Source organism: Oncorhynchus masou, chromosome 11 (genome assembly GCF_036934945.1).
Source record: "Oncorhynchus masou masou isolate Uvic2021 chromosome 11, UVic_Omas_1.1, whole genome shotgun sequence".
In the NCBI taxonomy this organism is placed as follows: Eukaryota; Metazoa; Chordata; class Actinopteri; order Salmoniformes; family Salmonidae; genus Oncorhynchus; species Oncorhynchus masou.
Window position 1 is genome coordinate 39,469,292 of NC_088222.1, and position 14,946 is coordinate 39,484,237.

At 42.8% G+C, this 14,946-nt stretch overlaps 1 protein-coding gene across 2 annotated transcripts in view; it reads left to right on the plus strand.

Moving 5' to 3' along the window:
* Positions 1–326: 326 nt before the first annotated feature.
* Positions 327–14,946, plus strand: part of LOC135548679 (rab GTPase-binding effector protein 1-like) — a 30,473-nt gene continuing 15,853 nt past the window's right edge. For both annotated transcript variants that reach the window (XM_064978510.1, XM_064978511.1), the window contains exons 1-8: positions 327–500; positions 2,263–2,391; positions 4,304–4,507; positions 4,855–5,018; positions 5,305–5,424; positions 5,712–5,847; positions 6,009–6,187; positions 10,096–10,203. In XM_064978510.1, the coding sequence (XP_064834582.1) occupies positions 455–500; positions 2,263–2,391; positions 4,304–4,507; positions 4,855–5,018; positions 5,305–5,424; positions 5,712–5,847; positions 6,009–6,187; positions 10,096–10,203 (1,086 nt within the window). In that variant the 5' untranslated portion in view covers positions 327–454. The remainder of the gene's footprint in view (positions 501–2,262; positions 2,392–4,303; positions 4,508–4,854; positions 5,019–5,304; positions 5,425–5,711; positions 5,848–6,008; positions 6,188–10,095; positions 10,204–14,946) is intronic.

Genomic DNA, 14,946 nt, shown 5'->3' on the forward strand with positions numbered 1-14,946 from the left:
AGACTTTAAATGTGATAGGAAAGCATCCAACAGGAATGTGATTATTGCAAGGAAACAGAGACAGTGGGGCATGTATTGATACCGTGTGGGCAGTAAGAGGTAAAAAGAGAGACAGATCTAGTATAAGAGAGAAGGAGATACAGTCAATTTTATATTGAGTATGTTGAAAATAGTATATTGAGTAGAACGTCATTCGATACAGTCGCAAATATTTTTTAAAGAGAAACAGGGCTGGCTGGTAGGATTTAGTTTCACCCTGTCGCTGGCACACACTGCAGTGCAGTAGGTGGCAGTAATGCACCATAACGTTGTATGCCAACCGCCGAAGAAGAAGAAGAGCTGTTTCTCCAATTATGTTGCCTTCCATGTAGCAGGCAGCCTGTTTTCTTGGACACTTCTATCTAGTTTTCTTCTACACCAAGCTGGTTATAGCATTTCCACCTCCCTGGAAACCATGGCCGAACAGGCCACGGAATCCGCCCGGCAGACCCAGCACGACGGTAAAGCTTGTTCTTTTTTTGGAAGTATATGATGTGGTGACGTTTCGAGCTAATCCAGATACTATAAGCGGCCTGTGAATCTTCGGTTTAGCTAGCACCATCACCCGACGTGTCACCAACCTTACCTATACTTGGCCATTATTTCACAATGGATGTATATAATACATAGCGAGCTTCACGGGCACCAAACTAGATGTGCATACTTTGTTAGAAAATACATGTATCGTTACATTTTGCGCGATAAGAATGGCATATGATTGCTGACCCACCTGTCTGGATCTATTTTAGCCACAGACGACGCTTTAACTAGATAGTCGAACTGTGTTGATGCTAATTACGTTAGCTAGCTAGCTGTCATTGTTGTTTTGCAGCGCTTGACAGTGTATGCGAGTTATTCGACGGAGTGGAAGTTGGATAGTGGTGGTTATATTTGTACATGTAGCAAACGTTTTCGAAAACAGCTTTTATTGACGCATGAATATTCAGTCATTTAGTTCTCCATCCTCTGCTCTGGTTTGCAAAATGTAGCGTCTAGCCCTAAAGTTATACAGGTAACGTTTTGGGGACGGGCCAATGTATGACGTTTTGCTCCAGACTAGTTTAGTTTACTAGCAAGCTAGTAACGTTAGCCACACTCCACAGATAAATTTTAAGCCAACATGTCTTTATACATTGAGCCTATGATTGAATTGAAATGATTATTTTTTTCTCTAACTAGCTACACCAAATCTGGTAATGGAGAAATGAAATGTGTCATGACAATGCCGGTGTTTACATGAATTTGCGCATGTGCCCGGTGATTTCAACAGTGGTACCGACGCTCTAAAAAGTCGGATAAATAATACTTTACTGTGGATATTTTGTCTAAAATTCCAAGACACTGAAGGACCAACCTCAGACAATCGGTAGATTTAAGTTCAAATGCAATTTTATTTAACATTCAGACATGCTTTCCAAGTCATACTGATTTATGAGGAAACCTACGTTTATGCTCTCCATTACATTTACATTTAAGTCATTTAGCAGACGCTCTTATAACGACTGAGATTGGTCTGTTGTCTTTTTGAGTAGTGAGTTAGGCTATGCATTATTAAGAATGGGGAAAAACTGTACAGTATGTAGCCTAAAGTTAGTGGACAGATGGGCCTATACCTCAAGTAGGCCTAAAGCCCCAAATCATCAAAGATTGGAACTTGCAACTAGTGTACTTTCTGCACTGGAAATTGACTCTAAGAAGTAGGCTATATAACCATTATGTTGGACACCGGGGAAGTTACTTTTCAGGCACCCCATGTTGTTTTATATGTATAAACTTGAATCTCTGAAAACCTTGAGTTTGTTCTTTGGTAGGCTCATGTCATAGATCTTTGTTTAGTTTGCGTGTCTTAATGGTCAAACCTTTTGCTGACACTGTCAGTATGCCAATACAGTCATTAATAGATCTTGCCCCTAGAATGCTGCTTTGTATTTTGTACTGCACAGGTGTCATCCTTTTTGATTGGCTACAATTAGTGAGATTGATTTGCTCTTTGTCCACCAGTTAGACCTCCATTTATTGTATGCTATAAAAAACACCAACAGTGCTTATTGTTGAAGACCAAATTACCCTCCCACTCAGTCCTGCCTGGGCAATACTTTTTTTGACCAGGTTCCGCCTTAAAATAAATAACATCCCCTCTTTCAAGGCAGCTGGTTGTAAAGAGAAATCCCTTTTTTATTTCTGGAAGTTTCTTTAGTATTCTTGTTTTGTCCTCTTCCTTAGTGGTGCTCCAGCAACGAATGGCAGCCCTGGAGCAGGAGAGAGCAGAGTTCTTCAAGCTCAAACAACAACTGGAGTCTGAGTTCAACCAGAAACGGGCCAAGTTCAAAGAGCTCTACATGTCCAAAGAAGGTGACTGTTCAATGTAGGGGTGTGACCTGAATTAGGGATCATTAACATTTAGAAAAAACCCTTAATTGAAACACCCCTTAGCCTACAATTTCCATTTCCCTGCAGAAGTCTAACATAATAAAAACATCCCCATCAAAAGCTGTCTTTTTAAGCTAGAGATATATATATTTTTTTGCATGGGTTGCTTCTCAATCCACTGCATCCACTGATATCTCCCTTCCGCATCTGCGGTAGAAGGAAGAAAAAATAAACTTAGCCCGACTCAACCTTCCTTCTCCTGCTGGCTTTCAGCAGAATCTGCACTTCTGAAGTTGCTGGTAGTAGGCTACACGGGGAGGTAGTAGGCTACACGGGGAGGTAGTAGGCTACACGGGGAGGTAGTAGGCTACACGGGGAGGTAGTAGGCTACACGGGGAGGTAGTAGGCTACACGGGGAGGTAGTAGGCTACACGGGGAGGTAGTAGGCTACACGGGGAGGTAGTAGGCTACACGGGGAGGTAGTAGGCTACACGGGGAGGTAGTAGGCTACACGGGGAGGTAGTAGGCTACACGGGGAGGTAGTAGGCTGCAGGTAGAAAATATTCAGATTTTAATAAAATAATCCTATAAATCACATTGGCTACGCATGGCGTGTCTGCAACAAACTTGAAACATTCTTTCAACTTGGGTCTGGCCTGAAGCTTGTGCTAACAAACTTGCAACATTGTAAAAAATATTCTGGGCCCTCCAAATATTCTTCCAGCTCCAGTGAGCTCGGGACAGACACAGCTGTAGGCAATTTGCTCAAGGGATAAGTTTCCACTGGATCAGAGCATGACATTTTTTCCTTTCTCACAGAGTGGATATTGAAAGATTTTTCAAATACATTGAAGAAATATTGATATTCTCAATGGATGTAAAAATAGACTTTGTTTTCTTGCTGTTTGCGGGGAAGAAAGCTCCACAGCTCATTAGTCGTGGTGCATTAAGCCAATCAGAAATACTATCAGATCCTCTTATGAGAACATTGTATATGCCTACTTTTGCGTGCAGGCCAGGTAGCCTATAGGCCTACGTCTATGCATAATCGGGTGCGTGTCCTTATTCAACATTGACAGGTACGAGCGCACCAAACAAAAGACAATAACTAAATTGACAGCTCGTAAATGGAATGAAATAACACAAAACTTGTTTCTCACAAGTGTAGCATAGGTTGTGCACTCTGCAAACTACATGTCAACTCTGAGAATGAATAAATTACGAATAATAATATATTGAATGCGTTAACCGTAGAAATTACCGTAACCAAACACATTGCCTATTAGAAGTGATAGGAAATAATGTATATCACCAGTATTATATTTACCGTTATGTAATGGAAAATTGATAGACACTAACAGTCAAACGCAATTTGCATGTTATGAAAGAATGAATGTGCACCACTTGTTTGTAGAGAGATGTGCATCTTAGCCACACTCTCCTTCTTGGACTGCCATCCCCACGGCCTTTGCAATGGAGGTGAGCGCTATTTGGTCGGTAGTCAGAACTGTATTTCCCCCTAGTGGTCATATGCAGGACCATATCTGAATTGTGATTTCACGTCACTTAATTTTTTATTTTTTTTACAAGATTTTTTAAAATGTTTGATCATTGAACTAGGGATGTTGACTATCATGCAATTATGCTAATTGTAAACTCCCAACTAATTGTAAGCTTCATGAATATGGGAGAGGGAAAGGGGGATACCTAGTCAGTTGTACAACTGAAATGTCTTCCGCATTTAATTCAACCCCTCTGATTCAGAGAGGTGCGTCGGGTTGCCTTAATCGACATCCACGTCTTCGGCGCCCGGGCCCTGGTCTCCTGGAATATATCCGGCCTTATCATGGGGTAACTCTTGTATTTTCCTCAGTTCCTCAATTTTCTTCCCCAGAGGAGCTGAAGAGCCAGGCAGCGTCTCTGGAGGGGGCCCAGTCGGAGCTGAGTCGTGTCCAGGCCCAGCTGGAACAGGCCCAGGCAGACATGGAGAACATCAAGGCAGTGGCCACTGTGTCAGAGAGCACCAAGCAGGAGGCCGTTGACCAGGTCAAGGGACAGTGGCAGGAGGAGGTGACCTCCCTACAGGCCATCATGAAAGGTAGCTAGGCAAACTCTACTTTGCCGCCTCTGGCTCTCATTTTGCCATTCAGTATCTAGTTGGTGACACTGTTGGAAGGCTTTCAGAAAAGCTGTAACCCATGTACCTTTTAGTCTAGTCTAGGCCTTCATAAAAGGCAGTCATTAATTCTGTTACAGCCTTGATGACGTATCATCTTAGCCTGACACGCAGACATTAAAATAGAATAGGATTACAATTCTGTGGCTAAATAAGTTGAGTTGAAGAGTTAAGCAGTGATAAGCCTGGTTGCAAATGAACTGCTACGCTTTACACTGAGGATCAGTTTCAACACAGTACCAGTCAATGCTCACCCCCACTCCCCTCAGACACAGTGCGTGAGTACGAGGTGCAGTTCCACCAGCGCCTGGAGCAGGAGCGTGCTCAATGGAACCAGTACAGGGAGGCGGTGGAGAGGGAGATGGGCGAGCTGAGACACCGCCTCTCAGAGGGTGGCCAGGAGGAAGAGAACTTGGAGAACGACATGAAAAAGGTAAGCTGGTTTCACACCTGGGGTGGGGGGGTCATCAGAGTACATGTATCCTTTTGTCAGAGTTGGGGTCAATTCCATTTCAATTCAGGAAGGAAACAGAAATACCAATTCTAAATCAATTTTCTTATAGAGAAGTGTTGACGAGAATTATAATTTTAGATTACTTCCTGAATTGACTGAATTTAAATGGAATTGAGCACTTTTGTTTTAGATTCAACTTATTTGTCTGTTTTGATTCAAGGTCAATAGATTTGGACTTGATTTGAATGTCTTTTTTCCCCCCAAGGCTCAGGAAGGTGCAGAGAAGCTGCGGTCGGTGGTGATGCCCATGGAGCAGGAGATGGCAGCTCTGAAAGCCAAGCTGACAATGGCAGAGGACAGGGTAAAGGAGCTGGAAGCCTCAAAGGTTAGTCAACGGGGACTGGAAAGGAAAATGGATGCTGTGGAAGTTAGACTTTTATAATACAAAAACTCCATGATGCTAATTTTATTAACAAAACAATGTTATCCATCCAAAATGTCAATTGAGGTATGGGTTATATCCTTTGCAAAGGAACATGTTTTTGTGTTGATTATTTATGACATTTATAGGGAAAACTGTCTGAAGTGATACAGAGGGGGGAAAAACTGTCTAAAAATGGCTTACAGTTGAAATAAGTCATTTGAGTTAGATGACAAATTTTCATTCTGTAGGTAAAGGAGCTCAATCATGTCCTGGAAGCAGAGAAATCCTGCCGCACAGACCTGGAGATGTACGTGGCGGTGCTCAACACTCAGAAGTCTGTCCTTCAGGAGGATGCAGAGAAACTACGTAAAGAGCTCCATGAAGGTGACTCGCTTGTAAAGCTTTATTCAAATGCATGCTGTAAAACTTTAGGAAAAAAGATGAGAGACTTCAATACAAGAGTACAGCACAGTATTCTTTCTCTTTACCTCCACTTCTCTCAATCTCTCACCCCTCCCCCTTTTCTAAATGCCATATTTTCTTAGTTTGTCACCTGCTGGAGCTGGAGCGGCAGCAGCACAACCAGCTGAAGCACACGTGGCAGCGGGCCAACGACCAGTTCCTGGAGTCCCAGAGGCTGCTGATGAGGGACATGCAGAGGATCGAGAACGTGCTCTCCTCCGAGCAGCTCCGCCAGGTGGAGGAGATCAAGAAGAGGGACCAGGTACGCACACTAACGATAAATTACCATTTTTTTTACAGAAGTGCTAGAGCTGGGTGATATGGACTTAGTCATATTGTGATGAATGTAACTATTTTGCTTGATTACAAATACAACGATAAAACAAAATGTCTTAATGGACAGTTACTTTACATTAACAGCAGGGCTCTAGACAAAATGCTTTCAGTGCCAAGTAAGAACTGATGGTAGCCTATGTTGAAAAAGTAAGCTATTTCATCTAACATATCCAGGGAATGCATGATTTTACATTTTCATGGGCAACCTGGCAAAATAAAATCCAGAAATATCAGCTTTATTTTTGGATCTTCAGAGAATTTGCCGACATCTTGCTCCCGAGTGGCGCAGTGGTCTAAGGCACAGCATCTCAGTGCAAGAGGTATCACTACAGTTCCTGGTTTGAATCCAGGCTGTATCACATCCTGTCGTGATTGGGAGTCCCATAAGGCGGCACACAATTGGCCTCGCCCGGGGTAGGCCATCATTGTAAATAAGAATTTGTTCTTAATAAACTTAACTAGGTTAAATAAAGTAAGCTACAGTGGCAAGAAAAAGTATGTGAACCTGTTGGAATTATCTGGATTTCTACATAAATTAGTTATAAAATTTGATCTCACCTTCCTCTAAGTCACAACAATATTTACACAGTGTGCTTAAACTAATAACGCACAAACAATATGTTTTCATGTCTTTATTGAACATACTGTGTAAACTTTCACAGTGTAGGGTGTAAGAAGTATGGGAACCCTTGGATTTAATAACTGGTTACCCACCATAGGCAGCAATAAACTCAACCAAACAGTCAGGTGGAATTTTGGACCATTCCTCTTTACAAAACTGTTCCAGTTGAGCAGTATTCTTAGGATGTCTGGTGTGAACCGCTCAAGGTCATGATACAGCATTTTAAATTGGGTTGAGATCAGGACTCTGACTGGGCCAGTCCAGAAAGCGTATTTTCTTCTGGTGAAGCCATTCTGTTGTTGATTTCCTTCTGTGTTTTGGGTCGTTGTCCTGTTGCATCACCCACTTTGGTGGACAGATAGCCTTACATTCTCCTGCTAAATGTCTTGATAAACTTGGGAATTCATTTTTCCGTTAATGATAGCAAGCTGTCCAGGCCCTAAAGCAGCCCCAACCATGATGCTCCCTACATCATACTTTACAGTTGGTTTTGATGTTGGTGTGCTGTGCCTTTTTTTCTCCATACATAGTATTGTGTTCCTTCCAAACAATTAAACTTTAGTTTAATCTGTCCACAGAATATTTTGCCAGTAGCGCTGTGGAACATCCAGGTGCTCTTTCGCTAACTTCAGACGTGCAGCAATGTTTTTTTTTTTGGACAGCAGTGGCTTCTTCCGTGGGATCCTCCCATAAAACACCATTCTTGTTTAGTGTTTTATGTAAGTCTAGCTGACACGCTAGGATTCTTCTTAACCTCATTGAGCATTCTCCGCTGTGCTTTTGCAGTCATCTTTGTAGGACAGCCACTCCTAGGGAGAGTAACAGTGCTGAGCTTTCTCCATTTATAGACCATATGTCTTACTGTGGACTGATGAACATCAAGGCTTTGAGATATTTCTGTAACCCTTTCCAGCTTTATACAAATCAACAATTCTTAGATCTTCTGAGATCTTTTTTGTTTGAGGCATGGTTCACATCAGGCAATGCTTCTTGTGGATAGCAAATTCAAATTTTGTGAGTGTGTTTTGTAGGGCAGGGCAGCTCGAACCAACATCGTCTCATTGATTGGACTCCAGGTTAGCTGACCCCTGACTCGTTTTTGGAAAAGTTAGTAGCCTAGGGGTTCACATACTTTTGTGTGAATGTTTAAACATAGTATATTTTTGTCTAACACACAAATTATTGTAAACACGCTGTCTATTGTTGTGACAAATATGACACATTTATGCAGAAATCCAGGTAATTCCAAAGGGTTCACATTCTTTTTCTTGGCACTATATTATTCCCCACCTCAAAACACTTAGCTAGATTGCTAACTCTGAATCCAATATTGCTGCTATATTGATTGATTTATCAGTAAATGTAAACTCATGTCCTACAACTACTTTCCAGCACTAGACCTAGGCTACTTGATGTAGGTCGTTGTTCCTAGCCACCATGCTAATGCATTGCTTGCTCTTTGGGGTTTTATGCTGGGTTTCTGTGTAAGCACATTGTGACAACTACTGATGCTTGGGATTTATAAATAAATTAGATGTAGTCCTATTAACTGCAAATGGCGCGTTTGTCTCTGCTCCACTCCAAGGGTGTTTATTCACTATGTAAATAAACACCCTTGCACAGAATAACTTTTGCGGCTCCGCCATCTTTTTATTTTGATAGAGGTTAGGTTTTCCAGTTTAGCCTTCTGGCCTACTCTACGTGACATAGGAAAGGTACCTGAAGTTGAAATGGGGTGGAACACCATGGAATCGTCTGGTGAAGGAGAGGTATGAGGAACTAGGAGCCCGACCAAGGGGCCAAACACAACCAGAACCGTTTGCGCTACCAGTTGAACCAGCAGATAGTCATAAAAGACCAGCTGACTGAAGGAGCAGTTGGGGTACCAGAACCACACCCAACTATGGTAGCCCTTTTCCAGCAACTTTTCACCTGCCTTGAGAGGAGGAATGAATTCACTGATTTGCGGTGCGCCATCCCACCGCTGCCACCATATGTCACGTAGAGTAGGCCAGAAGGCTAAACTGGAAAACCTAACCTCTATCAAAATAAAAAGATGGCGGAGCCGCAAAAGTTATTCTGTGCAAGGGTGTTTATTTACATAGTGATTCCAGAAGAAAAACAACAGTACTGCCATCAAAAGTATACCTGATGGGGACAGCTTAAAACAATGCTGCCCCATCCACAGCTTAATCCAAAATGCCTTCCTCAATGAACTGAAAGAGAGGCTCCTTTTGTAGGGGTAGCCCCTCCCATCAGAACAATTAACATTAATGAATTAAGCAGTTACCTATTCAAACCAACATTTTCCATTCAACTAAACATACTAAAGTATATACATTTTAACATATTTTTTTATGAAACAATATCCCAATATAACATTTACAAAATCATATCCCTACTGACATGGTGTCTTTTAATATGCTATTTACATTAACAAGCCATTCGGGACAGGTACTACAAAGTCAGCCCGATTCCCTTAGCTCTGGTCCTTATCCAGCATACCCGGAAGCTACAGTGATGGAGAGAGGAACAGAACCATACCAACAAAGTGCTCATCCATAACATTGATGAGTATAATAAACATTGCTTACATTAAACATGAATGCTTATCTGTATATTCTTTATCCCATAACCGGGTTATTGATGGGAGGTAAGTGTGAAATGTATGTACTAACATAGGGACGTTAACTTATGTGTCGACCCACATTATTAACGTAGCTGATAGTGGAGCAGGGAGGCGTGATGAGCGTGTGTGTGCGTGTTAGTGTACCAAATACTGCCTGGGGCCTGTGACGGACTTCTCCGTCACAGTGTCATGAACTCCATATTAAGAGGTAAGAAATTAAATGATATACTCTCAGAATGCTGTGACTTATCAGACGTACAATAAATGCTTCAGTAAGAGGAAGGCAATGTTGCATGTCATTTTCGGTTTATCATCCCAGGTTTAACTCACACCCAGAGTCAGAGGAGTGTGTGTGTGGGGGGATGTGTTTGACCGTGCAAGGGTGAATCTGACGGTACATGAGAAATAGAGTAACTACCGTGTCAGCTTGACAGTGTACTGACATTTTATCAACAGGATATTGTGCGCTTATGGGAATGCAAGCCAGTTGATAAGGTAGAAATACCCTGTCAAAGTGTAACATTGTTTACAAGTCGTATTTACATGCTCAGACTATTTATTGACATTGTTTGCTTCCCCTCAGGAGGAGGATGATAATGAAAGGATCATCCAGGCTAAGGAGCAAAACGAGGAGGACGGGACAGAAACCGAACCTTTAGAAGACTCATTTCTTGGGCTCAGTACTGAAGAGGTAGGGATATGACATCACCAACACCTTACCGAGAGCACATTACCCCAGACACACACGATTCTCTGAGGTCAACTGCTCTATAAAACATTCCCGTTCATATCGTATATGTGACCGACCACCTGGATTCCGTCCTATGCAATACAATTTTAAATAGTGTTTTTACATTGTATAAAAGTAGACGGGCTACAAAATGGTATACTGAACAGAAATGTAAACGCAACAATTTCAAAGATTTTACTGAGTTACAGTTCATATAAGGAAATCAATTTCATCTATGGATTTCACATGACTGGGTATATAGATATGCATCTCTTGGTCACAGGTGGATAGCTTTAAAAAAACATGTATCTGGTGTGACCACGATTTGCAGTGTGACACATCTCCTTTGCATAGAGTTGATTAGGCTGTTGATTGTGGCCTGTGGAATGTTGTCCCACTCTTCAATGGCTGTGCGAAGTTGCTGGATATTGTCGGGAACTGGAACACGCTGTCCTACACGTCGATCCAGAGCATCCTACACATGCTCAATGTGTGACATATCTGGTAAGTATGCAGGCCTTGGAAGAACTGGGACATTTTCAGCTCTCAGGAATTGTATACAGATCCTTACGACATGGGGCTGTGCATAATCATGGTACAACATGAGGTAATGGCAGTGGATGAATGGCACGACAATGTGCCTTAGGATCTCGTCACGGTATCTCTGTGCATTCAAATGTCCATCGATAAAATGCAATTGTGTTCGTTGACTGTAGTTTGCCTGCCCATACTATAACCCCACCTCCACCATGGGGCACTCTGTTCACAACGTTGACATCGGCAAACCACTCGCCCACACAACACCATACACGCGGTCTGTGGTTGTGAGGCCGGTTGGACGTACTGCCAAATTCTCTAAAACGACGTTGGAGGCGGTTTATGGTAGAGAAATTAACATTAATTTCTCTGGCAACAACTCTGGTGGACATTCCTGCAGTCAGCATGCCAATTGCACGCTTCTTCAAATCTTGAGACATCTGTGGCATTGGAGTTGTGTGTCACAATTGCACATTTTAGTGGCCTTTTATTGTCCCCAGCACAAGGTGCACCTGTGTAATGATCTTGGCGTTTAATCAGCTTCTTGATATGCCACACCTGTCAGGTAGATGGGTTATCTTGGCAAAGGATAAATGCTCACTAACAGGGATGGAAACAAATGTGTGCTCAATTTGAGAAAAGCTTTGTGTGCGTATTGAACATTTCTGGGATCTTTTATTTCAGCTCATGAAACATGGGACCAACACTTCACATGTTGCGTTTTATATTTTTGTTCAGTATATATCATACTGCAGTTGAGAAACAATGAGAAAGTAATTCTTGCTTTTAAAGTTGATAAACATCGAACCCCACTTTTGATAAAATAGCCCGGGAATGTTTTGGTACAGCTACATGAAGTAGTCACCTGGAATCAGTTTTATTTGATCAAAAGTGGGGTGTGCCTTCGTAAAAGTTAATTTGTGGAATTTCTTTCCTTAATGCGTTTGAGCCAATCTGTTGTGTTGTGACAAGGTAGAGGTGGTATACAGATAGCCCTATTTGGTAAATATTATGGCAAGAACAGCTCAAATAAGCAAAGAGAAATGACTGTGCATTATTACTTTGACTGACTTGTCTTAATGTGGAACATTTCATTAACTTTGAACGTTTCTTCAAGTGCAGTCGCAAAAAAACATCAAGCTCTATGATGAAACTAGTTCTCATGAGGACTGCCACAGGAAAGGAAGACCCAGAGTTACCTCTGCTGCAGAGGATAAGTTCATTAGTTACCAGCCTCAGAAATTGCAGCCCCCAAAAAATGCTTCAGAGTTCAGATAACAGACACATCTCAACATCAACGGTTCAGACGAGACTGAGTGAATTAGTCCTTCATGGTCGAATTGCTGCATAGAAACCACTACTAAAGTACACCAATAAGAAGAGACTTGCTTGTGCCAAGAAACGCAAGCAATGGACATTAGACTTGTGGACATCTGTCCTTTGGTCCGATGAGTCTAAATTTGAGATTTTTGGTTCCAACCGCTGTCTTTGTGAGACGCAGAGTAGGTGAATGGATGATCTCCACATGTGTGGTTCCAACCGTGAAGCATGGATGAGGAGGTGTGGGGTGCTTTGCTGGTGATGCTGTCTGTGATTTATTTAGAATTCAAGGCACACTTAACCAGCACGCTACCACAGCATACTGCCACAGCATTCTGCAGCGATAAACCATCCCATCTAGTTTGCGTTTAGTGGGATTATCATTTGTTTTTCAACAGGACAAGGTGCTATTTCATAGTTTTAATATCTTCACTATTATTCTATAATGTAAAAAATAGTAAAAATAAGAATAATTCTTGAATGAGTAGGTGTGTCCAAGCTTTTGACTGGTAGTGTATGTGATTGACGATAGTGTCAATATTGGAGAGTTTGGCCAGAACCTTGGGCAGGACGGAGTTGATGTCATGGACACTGGCTCCTGGGTGTCAGTGGCTCTTGGTCCGTCAACAGACTGTAGGCAGGCCAAAATCTTCACCATCAAGATGCCCACATTGATGGTGGTTGTGATGGAATCCAATGGAGAAGGAAGAGGGGGAGCAGGATGGGACTGCCTCGGGCAGGGCGGATGAAGGCTTCGAGCCAAGCCAGCCAGATTTTCGCACCCGCAACAGCAGATGGTGTCGGAAACCCCAGCAAGGTGGAAGATGGCCCGAAACCCTTCAGCAGGTCACAGACTCAAGACAGAACTGTGGTGGCCGTGAGGGAGGGTGCCACAGGGAGGCTGGTGGTATACTCCCAGGATCCATGCTGACTCCCGGGGCTGGTAGGTCCGTCTCAAGTGGGCCAAAGCTGTTTGATAGCTGGATCGGGTAGGTGAAGGGTGGCCAGACTGCCTCCCCGATCTCCTACGCTTTTGCGAGTGTCCAGTCTCCCATGGGCTGCAAAATTGAGCTTGACATCTGTCTGTTGGCTTGGGACAGATCACTGCCCCCCGACTCAACGACAGCTTTGCAATAGGAGGCATTTATAACTGCGATTGGGTTTGCTTGGGCTACATGGAGTTCGGTGTACTTAGAAAGCAGATTATCCTTTTCTCGCAGCTGGAGGATCTCTTCCTCTAAGCCTCTTGGTGGTGCATTTAGGGCAGACAAATCCTTGTTAATTTGTCAGTTCGACCTTATCTTCATCTTCTGATTGTGTGGAAATCAACCAGTCTTCATCCGATTCTGACTTCAACTGCCACAGTGAGACAGGAGTCTGGGAGGGATGGCACGGTTTGGGTGGAAAGTGTGACAAAAGCGCAGAATATTCTCACAGAGAGTAGGCCTTACACCTCACGCAAAGACACAAATTGCCAGTGCACTCAACATGTTTTTGATTATGTGACATACAGATAGATGTTGCAGCACATTGGAGATTGTGCCATCGCTCATGCGCACAGAAAAGGAAACCGTACCTAGGACATGTCCATGAATGAACTCAAAGCATTTATTACACTATTGTATGTCCGTAGAGCATACAGCGGAAAGAGCATGGATGTGGAGTCATTTTGGTCTGATAGGTATAGGGTGACTTTTTCAGAGACCATGCCACACAACTGCTTAAAGACAGATTATGCGACACTTGTGTTACGATGACAAGGAGACATCACCAATACGCGTGCAGACAAGTTTGTTGCCGTCTCAGACACCTTGAAAAGTTGTGACGGATTTCTTTGCTTCTTACAAGCCAGGAGAGAACGTAACGGTTGATGAACAACTGTTCTCAACGAAAGCTCAGTGCCGTTTTACGGGAAAGATTAAACCATGCCAGCGGGTGAGTGACAGACTGTGGTTTTAAAACTGGGAGCCTTACAAAATGGGCAAAGGCAGAAAGGTGACCATGGACAACTTCTTCACATCAATTTCCCTGGCAGACAAGTTGATTGCAAAACATACCAGCGGAGCTGTACTGTACATCAGTGAGAGAGTGGTAAAGCAACACTTGTGGTGTACAGATATATAATGAACTAAAATGTTTGGATCCTCAGCACCTTGCATCCCACTGTTGCCATCTGCCATATACAGATAATCTTTGGTGTTTGGCAAATGGAAAGGCTATCTACTTTTATTACATTAATATTATTCTATAGAATTATAACCTATATTATATTGGCTGGTGTGGATGCACTCGACGAGATGGCAAGACTGTACTCTGTAAAAGAAGATACTAGCCGCTGGCCTGTAGCAGTGTTCTGCAAAGTGCTCGACATGGCTGTTATCAACGCGCACATGTTGTACAAGCAATGCCTTGACAAGACAGTCAGCTGGAGAGACTTCATCATGGATCTGGCATGTGAGCTTCGTGAGAACCACATGAACACCAAGAAAGAAACTACAGCCGCCAAGCAGGCCGCCAAGCAGGCAGCAGGTCCTGCTCTCCCTCTTCCCCAAGCACCACAGCTACCACTCTAGAAAAAGACGAAAATGTCATGTCGGCAGGTGCACACGTCGGCAGCCCCGAAGCTGTGTGCTGACTGTGGACCCGAAGCATAAAGAGAAGACGAGATTGAAACATGCACAAGGGCCGGTGTATAAGGGCACAATACAGTGTCTGATAAAAAAAAAAGTAATTTGTTGATTGTATCTTGTCATTAATATATCTTTATGAAATTCATTCTTTACAATTGTCAATGCACTGGTACTTTTGTTCAGGAATACAGCAAATCATTTCACTTGCGCACCTGGC